The sequence below is a fragment of the Ranitomeya variabilis genome, chromosome 3, assembly GCF_051348905.1.
Source record: "Ranitomeya variabilis isolate aRanVar5 chromosome 3, aRanVar5.hap1, whole genome shotgun sequence".
In the NCBI taxonomy this organism is placed as follows: domain Eukaryota; kingdom Metazoa; phylum Chordata; class Amphibia; order Anura; family Dendrobatidae; genus Ranitomeya; species Ranitomeya variabilis.
The window spans coordinates 764,283,120-764,308,510 of record NC_135234.1 but is presented as its reverse complement, the minus strand read 5'-3'; the positions used below and the strand labels follow the sequence as shown (position 1 = coordinate 764,308,510).

The window sequence follows — 25,391 nt, the reverse complement described above, 5'->3', positions numbered from 1 at the left end:
ATTTAGTGCCGTGTACCGTGGTCCCTGGAGTCTGGCGATTTACTGCCGTGGTCTCTGGAGTCTGGCGATTTACTGCCGTGGTCTCTGGAGTCTGGCGATTTAGTGCCGTGGTCCCTGGAGTCTGGCGATTTACTGTCGTGGTCCCTGGAGTCTGGTGATTTAGTGCCGTGGTCCCTGGAGTCTGGCAATTTAGTGCCGTGTACCGTGGTCCCTGGAGTCTGGCGATTTACTGCCGTGGTCCCTGGAGTCTGGTGATTTACTGCCGTGGTCTCTGGAGTCTGGCGATTTAGTGCCGTGGTCCCTGGAGTCTGGCGATTTACTGTCGTGGTCCCTGGAGTCTGGCAATTTAGTGCCGTGTACCATGGTCCCTGAGTCTGGTGATTTAGTGCCGTGGTCCCTGAGTCTGGCGATTTACTGTCGTGGTCCCTGGAGTCTGGCGATTTACTGTCGTGGTCCCTGGAGTCTGGCGATTTAGTGCCGTGGTCCCTGGAGTCTGGCGATTTAGTGCCGTGTACCGTGGTCCCTGGAGTCTGACGATTTAGTGCCGTGGTCCCTAGAGTCTGGCGATTTACTGCCATGGACCGTGGTCCCTGGAGTCTGGCAATTTACTGCCATGGTCCCTGGAGTCTAACGATTTAGTGCCGTGGTCCCTGGAGTCTGGTGATTTAGTGCCATGTACCGTGGTCCCTGGAGTCTGGCGATTTAGTGCCATGGTCCCTGGAGTCTGGCGATTTACTGCCGTGGTCCCTGGAGTCTGGTGATTTAGTGCCATGTACCGTGGTCCCTGGAGTCTGGCGATTTAGTGCCGTGGTCCCTGGAGTCTGGCGATTTAGTGCCGTGGTCCCTGGAGTCTGGCGATTTAGTGCCGTGGTCCCTGGAGTCTGGTGATTTAGTGCCATGTACCGTGGTCCCTGGAGTCTGGCGATTTAGTGCCGTGGTCCCTGGAGTCTGGCGATTTACTGCCGTGGTCCCTGGAGTCTGGTGATTTAGTGCCATGTACCGTGGTCCCTGGAGTCTGGCGATTTAGTGCCGTGGTCCCTGGAGTCTGGCGATTTAGTGCCGTGGTCCCTGGAGTCTGGCGATTTAGTGCCGTGGTCTCTGGAGTCTGGTGATTTAGTGCCGTGGTCTCTGGAGTCTGGTGATTTTGTGCCGTGGTCCCTGGAGTCTGGCGATTTAGTGCCGTGGTCCCTGGAGTCTGGCGATTTAGTGCCATGTACCGTGGTCCCTGGAGTCTGGCGATTTAGTGCCGTGGTCTCTGGAGTCTGGCGATTTAGTGCCGTGGTCTCTGGAGTCTGGTGATTTACTGCCGTGGACCGTGGTCCCTGGAGTCTGGCGATTTACTGCCGTGGACTCTGGAGTCTGACGATTTAGTGCCGTGGTCCCTGGAGTCTGGCGATTTAGTGCCGTGGTCCCTGGAGTCTGGTGATTTAGTGCCGTGGTCCCTGGAGTCTGGCGATTTAGTGCCGTGGACCGTGGTCCCTGGAGTCTGGCGATTTACTGCCGTGGACCGTGGTCCCTGGAGTCTGGCGATTTACTGCCGTGGACTCTGGAGTCTGACGATTTAGTGCCGTGGTCCCTGGAGTCTGGCGTTTTAGTGCCGTGGTCCCTGGAGTCTGGTGATTTAGTGCCGTGGTCCCTGGAGTCTGGCGATTTAGTGCCATGTACCGTGGTCCCTGGAGTCTGGCGATTTAGTGCCATGGTCCCTGGAGTCTGGCAATTTAGTGCCGTGGTCCCTGGAGTCTGGCGATTTAGTGCCGTGGTCCCTGGAGTCTGGCGATTTACTGCCGTGGACCGTGATCCCTGGAGTCTGGCGATTTACTGCCGTGGACCGTGGTCCCTGGAGTCTGGCGATTTAGTGCCGTGGTCCCGGAGTCTGGTGACGTAGTTGTAATTAAACTATATTTCCTGTGATTAATTCTGTTTAGACTCCATGAAGGCGAGAGCGGCTCTGCACTCACAGGTCTGCCCCAAGCTGAGGGAGTACTGCCGCCATCTGCACGGGGTGCAATTTCAGGTAAAATAATTTAAGATAAACTCCTTAAATTGGGCATCTGTGTGTCCAGCAGTGGCATATGGCCAATAGCAGTGGTCCAAGTGACGCCGTGGTCCCACCACACTATCGGCGTCTTGGTTTCACCAGTATCTGCATCTTCAGGATGTAGTTGCCCTGTAGCTGATAATAATGGTGGAGCAGGGAGCCGTCGGGTCCCTTCTCCACCATTCAGCCTGTGTGTCCGAGTCTCAGAGCAGCAGGTGCGATGGCGTCATAAGATCGTGATTTCTGTGTAGAACCACAGAGCGGAGCAGCGTCTCAGGGGGATAATCATATAGTGTTAGGGGCACCATGGGGTCAGCATACTGGAAGTATGGGGGGTACTGTGGGGGCCCCATACTGTGCGGAGCCTCAGTGCACACAGCGGAGCAGTTCCTCGGGGGGGATGGGATGAGGAGTGGGGATACATTATATTGTGGGGCATCATATAGTAATAGGGTCACCGTGGGGTCAGCATACTGGAAGTATGGGGGGTACTGTGGGGTCCCCATACTGTGTAGGTGGCATTTTATGAGGTATCATTCTCCATGGGGGACCATGACGGGTATAGTAATGTATGAGAACACTATGGGGCTTCAGTAGACACAAATACTGTGTACATGCCGTAACACATCTTTAAAAAGTGCGAGATATGCCCCACTGCCCCTATGCAACTTGACCCCCTCTACTCCTCCCAATTTTTTTTTCCTTTTTGGGGAAGGGGGCCCTCCTTTTGCTATGGGTCGCTATGTTGTTTGTGTTCTCCTGGTATCCAGCGAGTTTCACAATTCGGGACCGTTAAAGCCCCATTAATGTAGGGTCATCATACATATTATTCCCTGCAGGTCATAGACGGATATCATGGAGTTCATCCAGGAGACTTTTACAGCGCAAAAGTCCAACAGATCCGTAAGCAGCTGCTGGAGGAATGTCTGCGCTCCTCGGCGGGGCCCTGCTTCGTGGTAAGAAACAAGCCGCACTCAGGACGGCAACAAAGGGACTGTGAGCCTCCAAAAGGAGATCATACAAGAGTGCGGGGTCCAGATCTACCACTGCCCTCTTATTCAGGTTATACAGGCTTCCTCTATGATTGATGGGGAAGCAGGACTCACAGGCTCTCTCTCTGATTGATGGGGAAGCAGGACTCACAGGCTCTCTATGATTGATGGGGAAGCAGGACTCACAGACCTTCTCTATGATTGGGGAAGCAGGACTCACAGGCTTTCTCTATGATTGATGGGGAAGCAGGACTCACAGGCTCTCTATGATTGATGGGGAAGCAGGACTCACAGGCTTTCTCTCTGATTGATGGGGAAGCAGGACTCACAGACCTTCTCTATGATTGGGGAAGCAGGACTCACACGCTTTCTCTATGATTGATGGGGAAGCAGGACTCACAGGCTCTCTATGATTGATGGGGAAGCAGAACTCACAGGCTCTCTATGATTGATGGGGAAGCAGGACTCACAGGCTCTCTCTATGATTGATGGGGAAGCAGGGCTCACAGGCTCTCTCTATGATTGATGGGGAAGCAGGACTCACAGGCTCTCTCTATGATTGATGGGGAAGCAGGGCTCACAGGCTCTCTTTGTGAGAGAGTGGAGGAAGTGGGACTCACAGGCTTTCTCTGAGTAGAGGGAATAGGACTCTCGGGTTGTCCCTATGAGTGGGTGGGAAAAAGGGGACTTGCAGTTCTGGCCACTGTTTACAGCCATTTACAGGGGACAACCTAAAATATTACTTGGCCAAATTTAACCCCTGAGAGGTTCACTGAACGGCTTCTTTTCTTCATACTTGTGTTTTAAGAACGTATTAGGGGCGCTTTATTAGCCTTCTAATACCTTCTCTAATAATATCTGTATTATCCCTAAACCCTAAATGGTTGGGTTTTATGATGGTGTCTGCTCTCCTTGCCTGCAATCAGTGGACAAGTCCAGGACCGGTGTCAATCAATGCTCCTGCACTGTGGGAACAACCCACTGTGGGGTGACTGCAGTCCTGCGTGTACAGGGAAAGCAGGAAAAGCCTTTATCTGGTCTCTACCACGTCTAGTATTTCACGGAGAAAGTAAGGTTAGGGGTTTCTCAAGATCCTTAACAACTAGTTTCCCATATCGGAGGTTCCCTGGAACTAACTGTACAACATCAGCAAAAAATAGATACCATGTTTTTTAGGCTCTTATAGGAGAAGAATATGGACAGCCAGGTCTACCCACAGAGATCGACGGTGACGAGTTTGAGAATGTTCTAAACATTGCTGAGGAATATAAAATCTGCACAAAGCTTCTCCGGACCTGCTACATCCAAGATGAAAACGCCGTCCCACCAACCTATAACCTACTGGATAAGGGGGAACAGTTACACTGTGATCTAGGGAAGGTATCGACATCAAAAGTGTAACTAACCTGTCTAAATTCTATAAATGTATGCTTCATAGAACTACTGGAATCACAATTATACAGAGAGAGAATATAACTACTATAATACTGCCGCTATATACCAGAATATAACTACTATAATACTGCCACTATGTACAATAATATAACTACTATAATACTGCCCCTATGTACAAGAATATAACTACTATAATACTGCCCCTATGTACAAGAATATAACTACTATAATACTGCCCCTATGTACAAAAATATAACTACTATAATACTGCCCCTATGTACAAGAATATAACTACTATAATACTGCCCCATATGTACAAGAATATAACTGCTATAATACTGCTCCTATGTACAAGAATATAACTACTATAATACTGCTCCTATATACAAGAATATAACTACTATAATACTGCTCCTATGTACAGGAATATAACTACTATAATACTGCTCCTATGTACAAGAATATAACTACTATAATACTGCCCCTATGTACAAGAATATAACTACTATAATACTGCCCCTATGTACAAGAATATAACTACTATAATACTGCCCCTATGTACAAGAATATAACTACTATAATACTGCTCCTATGTACAGGAATATAACTACTATAATACTGCTCCTATATACAAGAATATAACTACTATAATACTGCTCCTATGTACAGGAATATAACTACTATAATACTGCTCCTATGTACAAGAATATAACTACTATAATACTGCCCCTATGTACAAGAATATAACTACTATAATACTGCCCCTATGTACAAGAATATAACTACTATAATACTGCTCCGATGTACAAGAATATAACTACTATAATACTGCCCCTATGTACAAGAATATAACTGCTATAATACTGCTCCTATGTACAAGAATATAACTACTATAATACTGCTCCTATATACAAGAATATAACTACTATAATACTGCTCCTATGTACAGGAATATAACTACTATAATACTGCACCTATGTACAAGAATATAACTACTATAATACTGCCCCTATGTACAAGAATATAACTACAATAATACTGCCCCTATGTACAAGAATATAACTACCATAATACTGCCCCTATGTACAGGAATATAACTACTATAATACTGCTCCTATGTACAGGAATATAACTACTATAATACTGCCCCTATGTACAAGAATATAACTACTATCATACTGCTCCTATGTACAGGAATATAACTACTATAATACTGCTCCTATGTACAAGAATATAACTACTATAATACTGCCCCCTATGTACAAGAATATAACTACTATAATACTGCCCCTATATACAAGAATATAACTACTATAATACTGCTCCTATGTACAAGAATATAACTACTATAATACTGCTCCTATGTACAAGAATATAACTACTATAATACTGCTCCTATATGCAAGAATAAAACTACTATAATACTGCTCCTATGTACAAGAATATAACTACTATAATACTGCCCCCTATGTACAAGAATATAACTACTATAATACTGCCCCTCTGTACAAGAATATAACTACTATAATACTGCTCCTATGTACAAGAATATAACTACTATAACACTGCTCCTATGTACAAGAATATAACTACTATAATACTGCCCCTATGTGTTGTGAATTCCGTTCTCGGGCTCCCTCCTGTGGTCGTGAATGGTACTTTGGTGAGTTCTGTCCTTGGACACCCTCTGGTGGCTTTGAGTGGAACTGCTGATCTTTGAGGTTGGCTTTCTCAGCTGCCCTCGTTTATTGCTGCTGCTGGCTTCCCTATTTAACTCTGCCCAGGTCGTTAGTTCATGCCAGCTGTCAATGTCTCAGTACTGGTTCAGATCTCTCTTGGATTTCTCTGATGACCTGTCTACTCCAGCAGAAGCTAAGTCCTTGCTAGTCCATTTGCTGTTCATTGGTTTTTGAATATATTTCTCAGTACATGCTATGTTTTTTGTCCAGCTTGCTATTATGATATTTCCTTGCTAGCTGGAAGCTCTGGGGGTGAACAGCTGCACCTCCACACCGTGAGTCGGTGTGGAGGTTTTTTTGCACACTCTGCGTGGTTTTTGTAGTTTTTAATACTGACCGCATAGTTCCCTTTCCTATCCTCTTGTCTTTCTAGAGAAGATTCGGCCTCCTTTGCTAAAATCTGTTTCATTCCTGTGTTTGTTACTTCCCTCTTAACTCACAGTTAATATTTGTGGGGGGCTACCTTTACTTTGGGGAATTTCTCTGAGGCAAGGTAGGCTGCTATTTCTATCTTTAGGGGTAGTTAGCTCTTAGGCTGTGAAGAGGCGTCTAGGGAGAGTTAGGTACGCTCCACGGCTATTTCTAATGTGTGTGATAGGATTAGGGATTGCGGTCAGTAGAGTTACCACTTCCTCAGAGCTTGTCTCAGGTTTTCCATTTTAACCATCAGGTCATTCCAGGTGCTCCTAACCACCAGGTCCATAACAGTACAGCTGGCCCACAAAGTGTTAATGCATCTCAAAAGAGGGAAAAGAGAAGTTCTGAGTCAATTTTTTTTTCTTTGCAGCTTGTTTTGTCTTTCTTTTCCCCTTAACCTCTGGGTGGTTCAGGACTCAGGTGTAGATATGGATATTCAAGGTTTGTCCTCTTGTGTGGATCAACTCGCTGCTAGGGTACAGAGTATTCAAGATTATGTAGTTCAGAATCCGATGTTAGAGCCTAGAATTCCAATTCCTGATTTGTTTTCTGGGGATAGATCTAAATTTTTGAGTTTCAAAAATAATTGCAGACTGTTTCTTGCTCTGAAACCCCGCTCCTCTGGTGACCCCATTCAGCAAGTAAAGATTGTTATTTCTTTGTTGCGTGGAGACCCGCAAGACTGGGCATTCTCCCTTGAGCCAGGAGATCCTGCATTGCTTAATGTAGATGCATTTTTTCTAGCGCTTGGATTGCTTTATGACGAACCTAATTCTGTGGATCAGGCAGAAAAGATCTTGCTGACTCTATGTCAGGGTCAGGATGAGGCAGAAGTACATTGCCAGAAGTTTAGAAAGTAGTCTGTGCTTACACAATGGAATGAGTGTGCCCTGGCAGCAATTTTCAGAAAGGGTCTTTCTGAAGCCCTTAAGGATGTTATGGTGGGGTTCCCCACGCCTGCTGGTCTGAATCAATGTCTTTGGCCATTCAGATTGATCGGCGTTTGCGCGAGCGCAAAGTTGTGCACCATTTGGCGGTGTCCTCTGAACAGAGGCCTGAGCCTATGCAATGTGATAGGACTTTGACCAGAGCTGAACGGCAAGAACACAGACGTCAGAATGGGCTGTGTTTTTACTCTGGTGACTCCTCTCATGCTATCTCTGATTGTCCTAAGCGCACTAAGAGGTTCGCCAGGTCTGTCACCATTTGTACTGTGCAGCCTAAATTTCTCTTATCTGTTACTCTGATTTGCTCTTTGTCGTCCTATTCTGTCATGGCATTTGTGGATTCGGGCGCTGCCCTGAACTTGATGGACTTGGAGTTTGCCAGGCGCTGTAGTTTTTCCTTAGAGCCTTTGCAGAGTCCTATTCCCTTAAGGGGGATTGATGCTACGCCATTGGCCAAGAATAAACCTCAGTACTGGACTCAGCTGACCATGTACATGGCTCCCGCACATCAGGAAGATATTCGCTTTTTGGTATTGCATAATTTGCATGATGTTGTCGTGTTGGGTTTGCCATGGTTACAGGTTCATAATCCAGTACTGGATTGGAAATCAATGTCTGTGTCTAGTTGGGGTTGTCAAGGGGTACATGGTGATGTTCCATTGGTGTCAATTTCTGCTTCCACTCCTTCTGAAGTCCCTGAGTTTCTGTCGGATTACCAGGATGTATTGGATGAGCCCAAGTCCAGTGCCCTACCTCCTCATAGGGACTGTGATTGCGCTATTAATTTGATTCCTGGTAGTAAGTTCCCTAAGGGCCGACTGTTCAATTTATCTGTGCCAGAACATGCCGCTATGCGCAGTTATATAAAGGAGTCCTTGGAGAAAGGACATATTCGCCCGTCTTCGTCACCGTTGGGAGCAGGGTTCTTTTTTGTGGCCAAGAAGGATGGTTCTCTGAGACCCTGTATAGATTACCGCCTTCTCAATAAAATCACGGTCAAATTTCAGTACCCTTTGCCTCTGTTGTCTGATTTGTTTGCTCGGATTAAGGGGGCTAGTTGGTTTACCAAGATTGACCTTCGAGGGGCATATAATCTTGTGTGTATTAAACAGGGCGATGAATGGAAAACAGCATTTAATACGCCCGAGGGCCATTTTGAGTACCTGGTGATGCCATTCGGACTTTCAAATGCTCCATCTGTGTTTCAGTCCTTTATGCACGACATCTTCCGGAAGTATCTGGATAGGTTCATGATCGTATATTTGGATGATATTTTGGTCTTTTCGGATGATTGGGAGTCCCATGTGAGGCAGGTCAGGATGGTGTTCCAGGTCCTTCGTGCTAATTTGTTGTTTGTGAAGGGGTCTAAATGCCTCTTTGGAGTTCAGAAAGTTTCCTTTTTGGGCTTCATTTTTTCCCCTTCTACTATCGAGATGGATCCTGTCAAAGTTCAGGCCATTTATGATTGGACTCAACCTACATCTGTGAAGAGTCTTCAGAAGTTCCTGGGCTTTGCTAATTTTTACCGTCGCTTCATCGCTAATTTTTCTAGTGTGGTTAAGCCTTTGACTGATTTGACGAAGAAAGGCGCTGATGTGGTGAATTGGTCCCCTGCGGCCGTTGAGGCTTTTCAGGAGCTTAAACGTCGTTTTACTTCGGCCCCTGTGTTGCGTCAGCCAGATGTTTTGCTCCCTTTTCAGGTCGGGGTTGATGCTTCTGAGATTGGGACAGGGGCTGTTTTGTCTCAGAGAAGTTCTGATGGCTCTTTGATGAAGCCGTGTGCTTTCTTTTCTAGAAAGTTTTCGCCTGCTGAGCGTAATTATGATGTCGGCAATCGGGAGTTGTTGGCTATGAAGTGGGCATTCGAGGAGTGGCGACATTGGCTTGAGGGAGCCAAACATCGCGTGGTGGTCCTGACTGATCACAAGAATCTGACTTACCTCGAGTCCGCCAAGCGGTTGAATCCTAGACAGGCTCGATGGTCACTGTTTTTCTCCCGTTTCGATTTTGTGGTCTCATACCTTCCGGGATCTAAGAATGTGAAGGCTGATGCCCTTTCTAGGAGTTTTTTGCCTGATTCTCCGGGAGTCTCTGAGCCGGCTGGTATTCTCAAAGAGGGGGTGATTTTGTCTGCCATCTCCCCTGATTTGCGGCGGGTGCTGCAGGAGTTTCAGGCTGATAGACCTGACAGCTGTCCAGTGGAGAAGCTGTTTGTTCCTGATAGATGGACTAGTAGGGTTATTTCTGAGGTTCATTGTTCAGTATTGGCTGGTCATCCTGGGATTTTTGGTACCAGAGATTTGGTTGCTAGGTCCTTTTGGTGGCCTTCCTTGTCACGGGATGTGCGTTCTTTTGTGCAGTCCTGTGGGACTTGTGCTCGGGCCAAACCTTGCTGTTCTCGTGCCAGTGGGTTGCTTTTGCCTTTGCCTGTCCCGAAGAGGCCCTGGACGCATATTTCCATGGATTTTATTTCTGATCTTCCTGTATCTCAAAGGATGTCTGTCATCTGGGTGGTTTGTGATCGGTTTTCTAAGATGGTCCATTTGGTACCCTTGCCTAAATTGCCTTCCTCCTCTGATTTGGTTCCATTATTTTTTCAGCATGTGGTTTGTTTACATGGCATTCCGGAGAACATTGTGTCGGACAGAGGTTCCCAGTTTGTTTCTAGGTTTTGGCGGTCCTTTTGTGCTAAGATGGGCATTGATTTGTTTTTTTCTTCAGCGTTCCATCCTCAGACAAATGGCCAAACCAAACGAACCAATCAGACCTTGGAGACCTATCTGAGATGCTTTGTTTCTGCTGATCAGGATGATTGGGTGACCTTCTTGCCATTGACTGAGTTTGCCCTTAATAATCGGGCTAGTTCGGCTACTTTGGTTTCACCTTTTTTTTGTAATTCTGGTTTTCATCCTCGTTTTTCTTCAGGGCAGGTTGAGCCTTCTGACTGTCCTGGTGTGGATTCTGTGGTGGACAGGCTGCAGCAAATTTGGACTCACGTGGTGGACAATATGACGTTGTCTCAGGAGAAGGCGCAACGTTTTGCTAACCGCCGTCGCTGTGTTGGTCCCCGACTTTGTGTTGGGGATTTGGTTTGGTTGTCTTCTCGTTATGTTCCTATGAAGGTTTCCTCTCCTAAGTTCAAGCCTCGTTTCATTGGTCCTTATTTTCTGAAATTATCAATCCTGTGTCGTTTCGTTTGGCCCTTCCAGCTTCTTTTGCCATCCATAATGTGTTCCATAGGTCGTTGTTGCGGAGATATGTGGCGCCTATGGTTCCTTCCGTTGATCCTCCTGCTCCGGTGTTGGTTGAGGGGGAGTTGGAGTATGTGGTGGAGAAGATTTTAGATTCTCGTATTTCGAGACAGAAGCTTCAGTACCTGGTTAAATGGAAGGGTTATGGCCAGGAGGATAATTCCTGGGTTGTTGCCTCCGATGTCCATGCTGCCGATTTGGTTCGTGCCTTTCATTTGGCTCGTCCTGATCGGCCTGGGGGCTCTGGTGAGGGTTCGGTGACCCCTCCTCAAGGGGGGGGTACTGTTCTGAATTCCGTTCTCGGGCTCCCTCCTGTGGTCGTGAATGGTACTTTGGTGAGATCTGTCCTTGGACAACCTCTGGTGGCTTTGAGTGGAACTGCTGATCTTTGAGGTTGCTTTCTCAGCTGCCCTCGTTTATTGCTTCTGCTGGCTTCCCTATTTAACTCTGCCCAGGTTGTTAGTTCATGCCAGCTGTCAATGTCTCAGTACTGGTTCAGATCTCTCTTGGATTTCTCTGATGACCTGTCTACTCCAGCAGAAGCTAAGTCCTTGCTAGTCCATTTGCTGTTCATTGGTTTTTGAATATATTTCTCAGTACATGCTATGTTTTTGTCCAGCTTGCTATTATGATATTTCCTTGCCAGCTGGAAGCTCTGGGGGTGAAGAGCTGCACCTCCACACCGTGAGTCGGTGTGGAGGTCTTTTTGCACACTCTGCGTGGTTTTTGTAGTTTTTAATACTGACCGCATAGTTCCCTTTCCTATTCTCTGTCTATCTAGAGAAGATTCGGCCTCCTTTGCTAAAATCTGTTTCATTCCTGTGTTTGTTACTTCCCTCTTAACTCACAGTCAATATTTGTGGGGGGCTACCTTTCCTTTGGGGAATTTCTCTGAGGCAAGGTAGGCTGCTATTTCTATCTTTAGGGGTAGTTAGCTCTTAGGCTGTGAAGAGGCGTCTAGGGAGAGTTAGGTACACTCCACGGCTATTTCTAGTGTGTGTGATAGGATTAGGGATTGCGGTCAGTAGAGTTACCACTTCCTCAGAGCTTGTCTCAGGTTTTCCATTTTAACCATCAGGTCATTTCGGGTGCTCCTAGCCACCAGGTCCATAACACCTATGTACAAGAATATAACTACTATAATACTGCCCCTATGTACAAGAATATAACTACTATGATACTGCCCCTATGTACAAGAATATAACTACTATAATACTGCCCCTATGTACAAGAATATAACTACTATAATACTGCTCCTATGTACAGGAATATAACTACTATAATACTGCTCCTATGTACAGGAATATAACTACTATAATACTGCTCCTATGTACAAGAATATAACTACTATAATACTGCCCCTATGTACAAGAATATAACTGCTATAATACTACCCTATGTGCAAGAATATAACTACTATAATACTGCTCCTATGTACAAGAATATAACTACTATAATACTGCCCCTATGTACAAGAATATAACTACTATAATACTGCCCCTACGTACAAGAATATAACTGCTATAATACTACCCTATGTACAAGAATATAACTACTATAATACTGCCCCTATGTACAAGAATATAACTACTATAATACTGCCCCTATGTACAAGAATATAACTACTATAATACTGCTCCTATGTACAAGAATATAACTACTATAATACTGCTCCTATGTACAAGAATATAACTACTATAATACTGCCCCTATGTACAAGAATATAACTACTATAATACTGCCCCTACGTACAAGAATATAACTGCTATAATACTACCCTATGTACAAGAATATAACTACTATAATACTGCCCCTATGTACAAGAATATAACTACTATAATACTGCCCTGTATGTACAAGAATATAACTACTATAATACTGCTCCTATGTACAAGAATATAACTACTATAATACTGCTCCTATGTACAAGAATATAACTACTATAATACTGCCCCTATGTACAAGAATATAACTGCTATAATACTGCTCCTATGTACAAGAATATAACTACTATAATACTGCTCCTATGTACAAGAATATAACTACTATAATACTGCCCCTATGTACAAGAATATAACTACTATAATACTGCCCCTATGTACAAGAATATAACTGCTATAATACTGCCCCTATGTACAAGAATATAACTACTATAACACTGCTCCTATGTACAAGAATATAACTGCTATAATACTACCCCTATGTACAAGAACATTACTATAATACTGCCCCCTATGTACAAGAATATTACTATAATACTGCTCCTATAATTACCGCTATATACATTTGATTGCTATTCTCTACAGTCGTTATTAGTATATTATACACAGCTGCTGTGTATTCATGTAATTTACACTTCTCCACAGATCACTGACTTATATGAGGCATCTCAGGAGATTACACAGATTTTGTGTAAGATCGTTCCGCTATGTGTGACGAGAGGGATTCTGGGAGAGGACCAGGCACAGAAGTATTTTACATCTGGTAACATTGAGACTTATTTACTAAATCCGTGTAATAATATGTAACCAATAACTCAGACAGCGCTCTGTCGCCTCCATGTGGCTCTTATGTGGAACTGCAGTTATACAGAAAAATACTCTCACTGAATACCGCACCATGTAATATCTAGAAATGAATGCATGACAGAATTACTGCACCTTCTCCCTGAGGTCATGGGATCTGCGATATTTGAGATGTTTCCAGGATCCATACACAATACTACCACAAAACCGAAAAAGTCACTAATGAGTGCATGCGCCAAATTAAATAAATCTGTTGTGTGGATTTTAACAAATTTTTATTTTATTTTTTTAGCTCTAGAAGATGAACTTATATTTGGCCTTCAAAATAGTCCAGAACGTGACCTGGAGAGAAGTGTCTGCTACATACACAAGGTGCCCTATAGAGCCATCCTCAAACAAAGGGGGAAAGCGGAGACATCGGGGAGAGGACCACCTGAGGGTTACTCCAGGCTGTGCCACCTTCGAGATGTCTTCATTCCAGACTTGTCGTACACGAAGGGTCTCCATGTCTACAGCACAACCACGACATGTGACGTCAAGGTGGGCTACACAGAAGAGAAGGAGCAGGTCTACATAGAGGGGCTGTGCAGACAGTTCTATGGAGACATGGTGAAGATGATTGACCGTCATGTCTCTAGATGTCCTGGACCTCTGAAGAATGGCGCAGAAGAAGTTCTCTATCATCTCTCCCTGTGTAGGATGTATTCAAACCTGCAGGAATACGAGATCAAAGAAGAAGAGCGTATAAGAAGGTACATTGCGCACGATGAGTCCAAGAAACCAATGGTGGTGGCTGGAGAGCCAGGCTGTGGGAAGACTGTCCTTCTGGCCTCCTGCGGGAAGAAGGTAATGTCCTGACATTGACCTTATTTTAGAATCCTTGTTCTCACTCAGATTATGTCCATTGGGATCACAGATCTCCAACCATTGTCCTCTTGTGAACCAACCTTAAGATATGGATGAAGCCACGTCTCCTTATTAACACTTATAATTTTGGAAGCTTCTCACTTTGAAACATTTTTTTTCTCTTCTTTCAGGTACGCTTATGGCTTAGAGACGCAGACCCAGCAGTTGTCATTCGCTTCATCCCCCCATTTGGTGAACCTTTGACGCTGAGCAACTTGATAATGGGACTGTGTCAGCAGTTATCCAATATTTACAAGAAAGTCGTTCCAGCCAATGTTGATGACACGGCCATGTTGGTGGAATACTTTTGGAGTCTTCTTTCAGCATCATCTAAGCAAAGTCCACTGATCCTGATACTGGACTGTGTGGAGAATATGACACATCGTAGCGATGAAGAACCTTGTTGCTGGTTGCCGCCTTCTCTTCCACAATTCACAAAGATTATTGTATCGATCACCGAGGACAAAAGTTCAAAGCAAAACCAACGTAGCCAAGATCAAGACGAGGTTTTAATCCTTCACGTGAAGCCAACCAGAAAACAGTGCAATGACCATCTAAAGATGAAACTCTTGAATAACCAGAGGAAAATAACTTCGGGTCAACAGGTTTACGTTAACAGATCCTTGGGAAGCCACACTTCCCCACTGCAAATGCTTCAGCTCTTTAAGGAAGTCAAAGAATGGAAATCCCACCACGACGTTGATAGTCAAACTCTTGGCAAAAACGCTTATCAGTCAACTGAAAGATTTTTCAAAAAACTTGAAAAGAAATATGGCTACGAGTTCATTTCCAGAATGTTGAGTTATATCACACTGTCTAGATGTGGAATTGGAGAAGTCGAGCTTGTTGATGTATTGTCAGCCGATGATGTGGCCCTCACCCAACTCTACCACATCCATGACGCTGTGGGCACGTTGAGAGTGCCAGACTGGCTTATTGCAAATATCTTGCGTGACTTGAAAGACTGCATTGCCTCCAGAATTATGACTGGATCCAGGTTATTATGGTGGACAAATAGACTTTACCAGCAAGTGGTGGCTGAGCGATATCTCCAAAGTCAAGAAATGATTTGCGAGCTACATGCAAACATGAGCGACTACTTTCGGGGCCGTTGGGCAAGAGGAAGAGCCAAGTCGTTATCTACAAATCGAAGAAAAAACCCACAACCAAAAGAACAGAACTTCAAATCTGTTTCGGCCCTAGACAACAGACTTGTCAAAATGTACGTTGACCGTCAACTTCCATCTCAACCGTGGTCCTTCAACGGTCAACGTATGGCCATTTACAATATAAGAAAGGCTCTTGACCTTCCTTATCACCTAAGAGAAAGTGGTAAACTGGATAATCTCTACAGTGACGTATTAATGGTGGTGCCGTTTTACAAGACTCTCTTAAACACCGGCCACATAAATTCGTTGATCCATATTGTAGAAAATGCAGCCGTTACACTTGAAAGAGAAGAAGTCCATCTCATCCATAACATGCTGAAGCAAACAAGGTGTCTCCTGCACGATAATCCCAATGATTTTGAGATGATCCTTCAGTCAAACATGGTGCCCCTCGTATTCCTTTATCCTTGCCTTTCAAGGTTTGCCAAACAAATATATAGCGAAGCCATGAAAATTTCCTTCTTGATAATCTTGAATTCTGCCCAAATCCAATTGGCACCTACTAAAGTAGAGTTCCGAGAGTCGCCAAAAATCATCACCATCTTAGAGATGACCGCAAAACCTCAACTAGTTGTAGCACTTCAGGACGGCAGGGTTTATACTTGGAGTAGAAGAAAGAAACCAGCTTTGGTATATCAACTACCGCAAAACATGGAGGTCATTAGTGCTACTTTAGAAAATGAGGGTCTGCATCTGGCACTTTTCACCAGTCAACAATCAATTGTCCTCCTTGATTGCTCTTCTTGGACTTTTCTCAATGAAATTTGCGACACTACTAAAGAAGCCAAAGCGATTCCTCGAGGTCATCTCCTATATCGATCAATGCTATTTTTGTGTTTTGAGGATTCTCCATTGGTTAGCGTTTACAACGTTCGTTCCGGCAATCTTCTTAAAGAAGTCACTTTTGCCCAAAATGTTACTTATTTTGCATCTGTTGGCAACGGAGATATTGTTATAGGTCAAATTGGTGCAATTCTTATTTACGATTATTTTTTTTCCGAAAAAGTTTCTTTGCAGATGGATACTTCAAAAATTGGTATACGTGACGTATATATGCATGGATCAGATGTGTACGTCATCGATATAGAGGGTCATCTCAGGATCTGGAGCATAGCAGATCCCTCTAAGGCAAAACTTTTGGATGAATGTTATTCCGATGAAGTCAACACTTATGTAATATCTACAGAACTTTTTACAAAGTATCTACTGATATGCAGGGTGACCACTCTTGATGTATGGGAAACCTTAACGTTGGAGAAAAGCAGTTTCAGACCACCTCATAAAGGCAAATTTATTTCTTCTGTTCTTACCCCTAGTGAGGAACAAGTGATTGCCATCCTAGAAAATGTCCCATCGCTCTTCGTGTGGAGCTTAAAGAGTGGACACTGTATTTCCATGATTCATGTCCATGCCGGAAAACTTACACACATTACCAAGAGCCGTCCGCTAAATGTTTTAGGGGCAATAACTGAGAGTAATGCCCTATTATTGTGGGATTTGGAAACCATTACATGTCCAACATCTTTCTTCAAGACAGGAAGACCAGTAAGATCATTACATCTTTGCCCCGGAGAAGGCAATGCCTACACATCCGATGGTTCAGGTACAGTTTGCCAATGGGACATCCCTAGTTCTAAAATAAAGTCCTTTTTCCAGCACAGGGATCCAGTAGAAATTATTAGCGTAACCTCCAACAATGAGTTTCTCATAACATGGGGCACATCAAGACTTTACGTCTGGGAAACAGATACGGGAATCAACAGACATTGTATCCAATGTACATCTGTTTCACAATTGCTCATCGTTCCAAATAGTAATCTTGTGGTCACGTTGTGTAAGGATGGAGTTTCTAGAGTATGGAGGCCCAAAACTGGGACAACGGTGTACAAAATCCATACTCCATTAAATCAGGGTGTCGTGACCGATGAGGGAACGTTTGTGGTCGGCCTCGATGGTAACAGACTCTTAGCCATAAGTTTATGGTCTGGTTGCGTCAGTAGAGAGTTCCGCTCTAACGGCCAAGACTCCATTGTGGCTTTCCGGTGTCTTCACAGCAACCCAGATTTTGTTGTCTTGTTGACCTCAAGTGCGGAAATTTACACATGGAACATGGTAGAAGAAACCTTTTGCCACTTTTCCGAAGTCTCCATTCCATCGCCCATCCTTGGCTGTTCCTTTGAAGTCTCATCTAATGGAGACATCATAGTTATCACGGTGGGTGGTGAAGTCAACGTTGTACAGACTGTTGACCACAAACATTGCGTCTTACGTTACTCTACCTCTATTTTACATCAACATTTGACCAGTGATGGTCGGTACCTCATTTACATCCTTCACAACAATCCTGTGCCTCATTGCGAGTGTGATTTCCATAGAAATCCAACTCTGAATGTTATGGAAGTCATAAATGGAAAACGCGTTGCCCATAGTCACCTCGGTAAAATGCCTTGTGCCATGACGGTGACAGATCACGATGGGACGGTCTGCGTTGGATTTGAAGATGGCACCCTTGGCTTGTACTCAATAGTTGGGAGGATGAAGGGGAATAGAAGGATTGAAACTTTTCTTACTTTTAGCAATAGGGATGAGTCAAATGTAACCTTCTACGAGGGGAAACCGTCTGCGGAGATAATATGGAACGAGTCTAACAGTCCTAGCTTCAGTCCAGAGTCTTCAGGAGTTGAAAAACCTCCTTCTGACCAAAAGTAATGTTTCACAAAATACATGTTGCCTACAATGGCGATGACGGGAAAATTATTTGGGGGTCAACTGAAATGTCCGTCAACTGTGGGGGCCCTTAACAAAAAATCCAGTTCTAACCTACGAAGCCCTAAGTGTGCCATAAACCAACCTCAGCTCCGCCAGGGACACCTTCTTCACCCTCCTCATACAAGACTTCTCTCGTGCTTCCCCTCTTTTCTGGAATGTTTTTCCCTTGTTCTTTTCGTCAGACAAACTTTCCAAACCTTGAAAAGCTCCTTGAAAACTTTCATCTTTGTTTAATTATTACTGATGTCCAACATTCATTGTTTTGAAAATGAGAAGAGACGTCAAGGCCGACAGACAGAAAATTGACTTAAAGGTGTATTCCCATCTCAAAGATTCTGTCCCAATATGTAGTAGGTGTAATAATCTTACCAAACACCTCCAATTAGAAATGTAGTATAGTTCTCCTGATTAGCTATGTCACTTACTCCATGTGCAGGGCACTGCAGTAGCTTAGATATCCATGGATACCTTAGCTACTGCTATGCTATGCCCTGCACAATAGGTAAGGGACATAGCTAATCAGGAGAACTATACTAAATTTCTAATTACAGATATTTGCTATTGTCATTATTACATCTACTACATATTGGGACAGGATCTTGGAGATGGAAATACCCCCTTAAATATTGCACTAATTCAGATGGCTCTTTCATACCCACAGAGATCTCTGTATACGTATCTTTTTTTAATCTCTTATCATTGCCTATCCCTTATTAAATTGTAACTGTAAAGGCTATGTGCACACGTTGAGTTTTTGTTGCGGATTTTGTTTTTCTGCAGAAAAGATATTTGCATTTTTTGCTTATTCCTCTTCATCCAAGAGCAATCACTTTTTTTTTTTTTTTTTTCTCTGACATGGCCCTATGAGGACTTGTTATTTTTTGGGACAAGTTGTAGTTTTGAATGAGGCCGTTCACTTTACCATATAATGTGCTGAAAAATGTTCCGTTAAGTGGTAAAAAAAAAAAAAAAAGTTATTTCTGACATTATTTTTGAGGTTTTTGTTTTTACGCCATTCAGGGCCGGCGTCAACACCCGGCCTAGCCGGGCAATTGCCGGGGCCCTGACGAGACAGGGGGGCCCACTCACACAGTCATAGAGCCATCTGGCTGCTTTAACCCTTTCTACCCTTTCAATTTGCGCTGGCACAAGCATCTTCTCACTGTCAGTGCAGGGCCAGGCACACATAGGGGTTAATTAAGGACACAGCCAGCGTGACATTGTGGGCGGAGAGTTCTCCTGCTCTGAATCTCCTGGCTGTGTGCACTGCTGAACTTATCAAGGAGACCGAGCTCCTACCAGCACCTGAGTGAGTGCAATGCTATATCGCTGTATGTTCTGACAGTCTGGGACTGGGTGTCCTGGGGCGGCCATGGGCTGGGCGGCTGCAGCTGATATATATATACTACAGCAGCCTCCCAGCCCAGGCCCCCAGCACAGCCTGTATAGATACAGTGTATATAATATATATACAGGACAGGTGCTGGGGGCCTGGGCTGGGCGGCTGTTGAAGTATATACACTGCACAGTACCACTCCTGTCCTGTATATATACACTGCATAGCACCACTCCTCCTGTATATATACACTGTACAGTACCACTCCTCCTGTCCTGTATATATACACTGCACATTACCATATCTCCTGTCCTGTATATATACACTGTACAGTACCACTCCTCCTGTATATATACACTGCATAGCACCACTCCTCCTGTATATATACACTCACCGGCCACTTTATTAGGTACACCATGCTAGTAACGGGTTGGACCCCCTTTTGCCTTCAGAACTGCCTCAATTCTTCGTGGCATAGATTCAACAAGGTGCTGGAAGCATTCCTCAGAGATTTTGGTCCATATTGACATGATGGCATCACACAGTTGCCGCAGATTTGTCGGCTGCACATCCCAAAGATGCTCCATACAAGGCAGGATGGATCCATGCTTTCATGTTGTTTACGCCAAATTCTGACCCTACCATCCGAATGTCGCAGCAGAAATCGAGACTCATCAGACCAAGCAACGTTTTTCCAATCTTCTACTGTCCAATTTCGATGAGCTTGTACAAATTGTAGCCTCAGTTTCCTGTTCTTAGCTGAAAGGAGTGGTACCCGGTGTGGTCTTCTGCTGCTGTAGCCCATCTGCCTCAAAGTTCGACGCACTGTGCGTTCAGAGATGCTCTTAGGCCTACCTTGGTTGTAACGGGTGGCGATTTGAGTCACTGTTGCCTTTCTATCAGCTCGAACCAGTCTGCCCATTCTCCTCTGACCTCTGGCATCAACAAGGCATTTCCGCCCACAGAACTGCCGCTCACTGGATTTTTTTTCTTTTTCGGACCATTCTCTGTAAACCCTAGAGATGGTTGTGCGTGAAAATCCCAGTAGATCAGCAGTTTCTGAAATACTCAGACCAGCCCTTCTGGCACCAACAACCATGCCACGTTCAAAGGCACTCAAATCACCTTTCTTCCCCATACTGATGCTCGGTTTGAACTGCAGGAGATTGTCTTGACCATGTCTACATGCCTAAATGCACTGAGTTGCCGCCATGTGATTGGCTGATTAGAAATTAAGTGTTAACAAGAAGTTGGACAGGTGTACCTAATAAAGTGGCCAGTGAGTGTACACTGTACAGTACCACTCCCCTGTATATATACACTGCACAGTACCACTCCTCCTGTATATATACACTGCACAGTACCACTCCCCTGTATATATACACTGCACAGTACCACTCCTCCTGTATATATACACCGCACAGTACCACTCCTCCTGTCCTGTATATATACACTGCACAGTACCACTCCTCCTGTATATATACACTGCACAGTACCACTCCTCCTGTATATATACACTGCACAGTACCACTCCTCCTGTATATATACACCGCACAGTACCACTCCTCCTGTCCTGTATATATACACTGCACAGTACCACTCCTCCTGTATATATACACTGCACAGTACCACTCCTCCTGTATATATACACTGCACAGTACCACTCCTCCTGTATATATACACTGCACAGTACCACTCCTCCTGTATATATACACTGCACAGTACCACTCCTCCTGTATATACACTGCACAGCACCACTCCTCCTGTCCAGTATATAGACACTGCACAGTACCACTCCTCCTGTATATATACACTGCACAGTACCACTCCTCCTGTATATATACACTGCACAGTACCACTCCTCCTGTATATATACACTGCACAGTACCACTCCTCCTGTATATATACACTGCACAGTACCACTCCCCTCTATATATACACCGCACAGTACCTCTCCTCCTGTATATATACACTGCACAGTACCTCTCCTCCTGTATATATACACTGCACAGTACCTCTCCCCTGTATATATACACTGCACAGTACCTCTCCTCCTGTATATATACACTGCACAGTACCACTCCTCCTGTATATATACACTGCACAGTACCACTCCTCCTGTATATATACACCGCACAGTACCACTCCTCCTGTATATAGACACTGCACAGTACCACTCCTCCTGTATATATACACTGCACAGTACCACTCCTCCTGTATATATACACTGCACAGTACCACTCCTCCTGTATATATACACTGCACAGTACCACTCCTCCTGTATATATACACTGCACAGTACCACTCCCCTCTATATATACACCGCACAGTACCTCTCCTCCTGTATATATACACTGCACAGTACCGCTCCTCCTGTATATATACACTGCACAGTACCTCTCCCCTGTATATATACACTGCACAGTACCTCTCCTCCTGTATATATACACTGCACAGTACCACTCCTCCTGTATATATACACTGCACAGTACCACTCCTCCTGTATATATACACTGTACAGTACCTCTCCCCTGTATATATACACTGCACAGTACCGCTCCTCCTGTATATATACACTGCACAGTACCTCTCCCCTGTATATATACACTGCACAGTACCTCTCCCCTGTATATATACACTGCACAGTACCTCTCCTCCTGTATATATACACTGCACAGTACCGCTCCTCCTGTATATATACACTGCACAGTACCTCTCCTCCTGTATATATACACTGCACAGTACCTCTCCTCCTGTATATATACACTGCACAGTACCACTCCTCCTGTATATATACACTGTACAGTACCTCTCCCCTGTATATATACACTGCACAGTACCGCTCCTCCTGTATATATACACTGCACAGTACCTCTCCCCTGTATATATACACTGCACAGTACCTCTCCCCTGTATATATACACTGCACAGTACCTCTCCTCCTGTATATATACACTGCACAGTACCGCTCCTCCTGTATATATACACTGCACAGTACCTCTCCTCCTGTATATATACACTGCACAGTACCTCTCCTCCTGTATATATACACTGCACAGTACCACTCCTCCTGTATATATACACTGTACAGTACCTCTCCCCTGTATATATACACTGCACAGTACCGCTCCTCCTGTATATATACACTGCACAGTACCTCTCCTCCTGTATATATACACTGCACAGTACCACTCCTCCTGTATATATACACTGTACAGTACCTCTCCCCTGTATATATACACTGCACAGTACCGCTCCTCCTGTATATATACACTGCACAGTACCTCTCCCCTGTATATATACACTGCACAGTACCTCTCCCCTGTATATATACACTGCACAGTACCTCTCCTCCTGTATATATACACTGCACAGTACCGCTCCTCCTGTATATATACACTGCACAGTACCTCTCCTCCTGTATATATACACTGCACAGTACCTCTCCTCCTGTATATATACACTGCACAGTACCACTCCTCCTGTATATATACACTGTACAGTACCTCTCCCCTGTATATATACACTGCACAGTACCGCTCCTCCTGTATATATACACTGCACAGTACCTCTCCTCCTGTATATATACACTGCACAGTACCACTCCTCCTGTATATATACACTGCACAGTACCTCTCCCCTGTATATATACACTGCACAGTACCTCTCCCCTGTATATATACACTGCACAGTACCTCTCCTCCTGTATATATACACTGCACAGTACCACTCCTCATGTAAGAAGTGAAATCTGGCATTGTACTATACCTATATTTCTCCGCTGTATCTGGGCATCATGAATCGTGATATATTTTAAAGGGGGGGGGGGCCCACTGAGACTCTTTCGCCCGGGGCCCTCAAAAACCTGGAGCCGGCCCTGACGCCATTCATTGACCTAAAGCCATTATTCTCCCGGCGAGTACAAGTGCAGCGATATTTAACTTTATTTTATTTTTTTAATATGGTGAAATTTATTTAAAAAAAAAAATGTTAGGGTGTGTCACCATTTTCTCAAACTTTCTTTATTTTTGTTACATCTACGTTTTGTGTTTTCAGCCCCGGTTACTTATTTAGTGTTTCTGAATTGAGAAGTTTTATTGTATTTTTCATCTTTCCTTCAATTTTGTCCATTTTGCGAGGAGAAGAAGTTGCAGAAAAACAGTCGTTCTGGCGTAATTAATTTTTTTTTTTTTTGCTTTACAGCTTTTAACTTATGGGTTAAGTCATTTTATTTTTTGATAGATTGGACTTTTGCGATACTGAATATATTTATTTTTAATTGGAGGAACAATCTCAAGACCCCCAGGCTGACGTCCCGCTACTCCTGTAAAGCCTAGTCTGTGGCAAGGATCCATTGGAGTAAATCATTTACACTACGTGCTGCAATACAAGTGATCAAGAAGTTTTATCCCTAAGGGAATAAAAAAAAAAAAAAAAAAGTTTTGAAAAATATTTAAATAATAAAAAAAAAATCATCTTGCCCCTCTCTTCTCAGTTTATAGATAAAATAAAAAACATCTGGTATCGGCACATTTGTTAAGTCTGACCTATCAAGATAAAAAGAATTAAAAAAAATAAATGTATGTATTGATTTATTTTATTTTTTCCTTTTTATAGGTTCATTATTTTTTTTTATCTCAATAGCTCAGACATTACAGAAAAAAATATATTTTCATTTTTTTGCTTTTTACAGGTTCATTATTTTTTTTATCTTGATAGGTTGGACTTAACAAATGCGCCGATACTAGAAAAGCAAAAAATAAATAAATACAATTTATTTATATATATCTAAATTGCTGATTTTTGGTCACCACATTTCCCTAAAAAAAAAAGGAATTCATAATTATCAAGTCATATGTACCCTGAACTGTACCAATAAAAATACTAGTTTGGTGCACGAGTAAACAAGCCCTCACACTGCTGCATCTGTGGAAAAATAGCAAAGTTATGAACCTCAAAAAATGGTGACAAAGCATTTTTTTTTTTTTTATAAATTTCTGAATTTTTAAGAAACTAAAATAATAATAATAAACGACACAAGTTTGGTATTGCTGTAATTGCATTGACCTTGAGAATCGTGTTACCAGGTCAATGTTACTGCACAATGAACTCCATAACACCGGATATTAACCCTTATGTAACATCCCGTATAGTTATGGCACCGACCAGTAAGGCCTGGGAGAGAGGCCGCTCACTGTCGCCACCTGGTGGTCGGTCACTTTTAATTGCTTCTTTGCACTTTAATAACCTTTGCTGATTTGCGCCAATAACCTGGGAGACATTTTTTAGGATGGTGTGTAGCGGTATTAGGAGCCAATGCTGCAGAGTAAGAAGCTGCCAACAATAGAGGCGTTAACAACAGGGAGGAAGATAGGGACAGGGAGGAATAAACTAAACGGGAACAGGGACCAGGAGATAAACACACATGTACTACAGATACCACATGCTCTCATCCCATTCTTCTTCATCTGGTCCAGACGCCATGGTGACTCTGGACATCCACAGCCGTCTCTGCAGACTTTCCTCTTCTCTGGTTGTCTGCAGCACATCCCCACACGGTGCCCTTATAACTAACAGTGTCATTATAATCACACCTCAATAATAAAACAGGCCGTGCACTAATGAGCCTTATGCTGTGCACCAGAATAAATAATTGCTCCTCACTGTACTCCCTGCCCAAAAAGTGACCCACGCACTGTCCCCCTTACATACTATACCACCATCCCTCCCGCATTAACTATGGCCGCAACACTGGCTTTCCTTATGAACAAACCTTCTCCCCTTAACAACTATGGCCTCCACACTGTCCAAACTACACAGTGTACCTGGATATGAACTATGGCCTCCATACACTGCCGTCTCTCCATACAGTGCCCCCTTCACACCAGTCTCCATAATGTGCCTTCA

The 25,391-nt window shown here is 43.9% G+C and overlaps 1 protein-coding gene and 1 long non-coding RNA gene across 2 annotated transcripts; both read left to right on the top strand.

The window, feature by feature from the left end:
* The first annotated feature begins 4,299 nt into the window (after positions 1 to 4,299).
* Positions 4,300 to 13,718, top strand: LOC143818611 (uncharacterized). The gene is made up of 3 exons (XR_013224636.1): positions 4,300 to 4,410; positions 13,146 to 13,263; positions 13,597 to 13,718. It is a non-coding gene; the product is annotated as an uncharacterized LOC143818611 (long non-coding RNA).
* Positions 13,719 to 13,728: 10 nt separating this feature from the next.
* LOC143818610 (NACHT and WD repeat domain-containing protein 2-like) lies at positions 13,729 to 18,532 on the top strand. Its single transcript, XM_077299862.1, has 2 exons — positions 13,729 to 14,150; positions 14,342 to 18,532. The coding sequence occupies exons 1-2, from the start codon at positions 13,911 to 13,913 to the stop codon at positions 18,086 to 18,088; spliced, it is 3,987 nt and encodes a 1,328-aa protein (XP_077155977.1). The 5' UTR covers positions 13,729 to 13,910; the 3' UTR covers positions 18,089 to 18,532.
* The last annotated feature ends 6,859 nt before the right edge of the window (positions 18,533 to 25,391 follow it).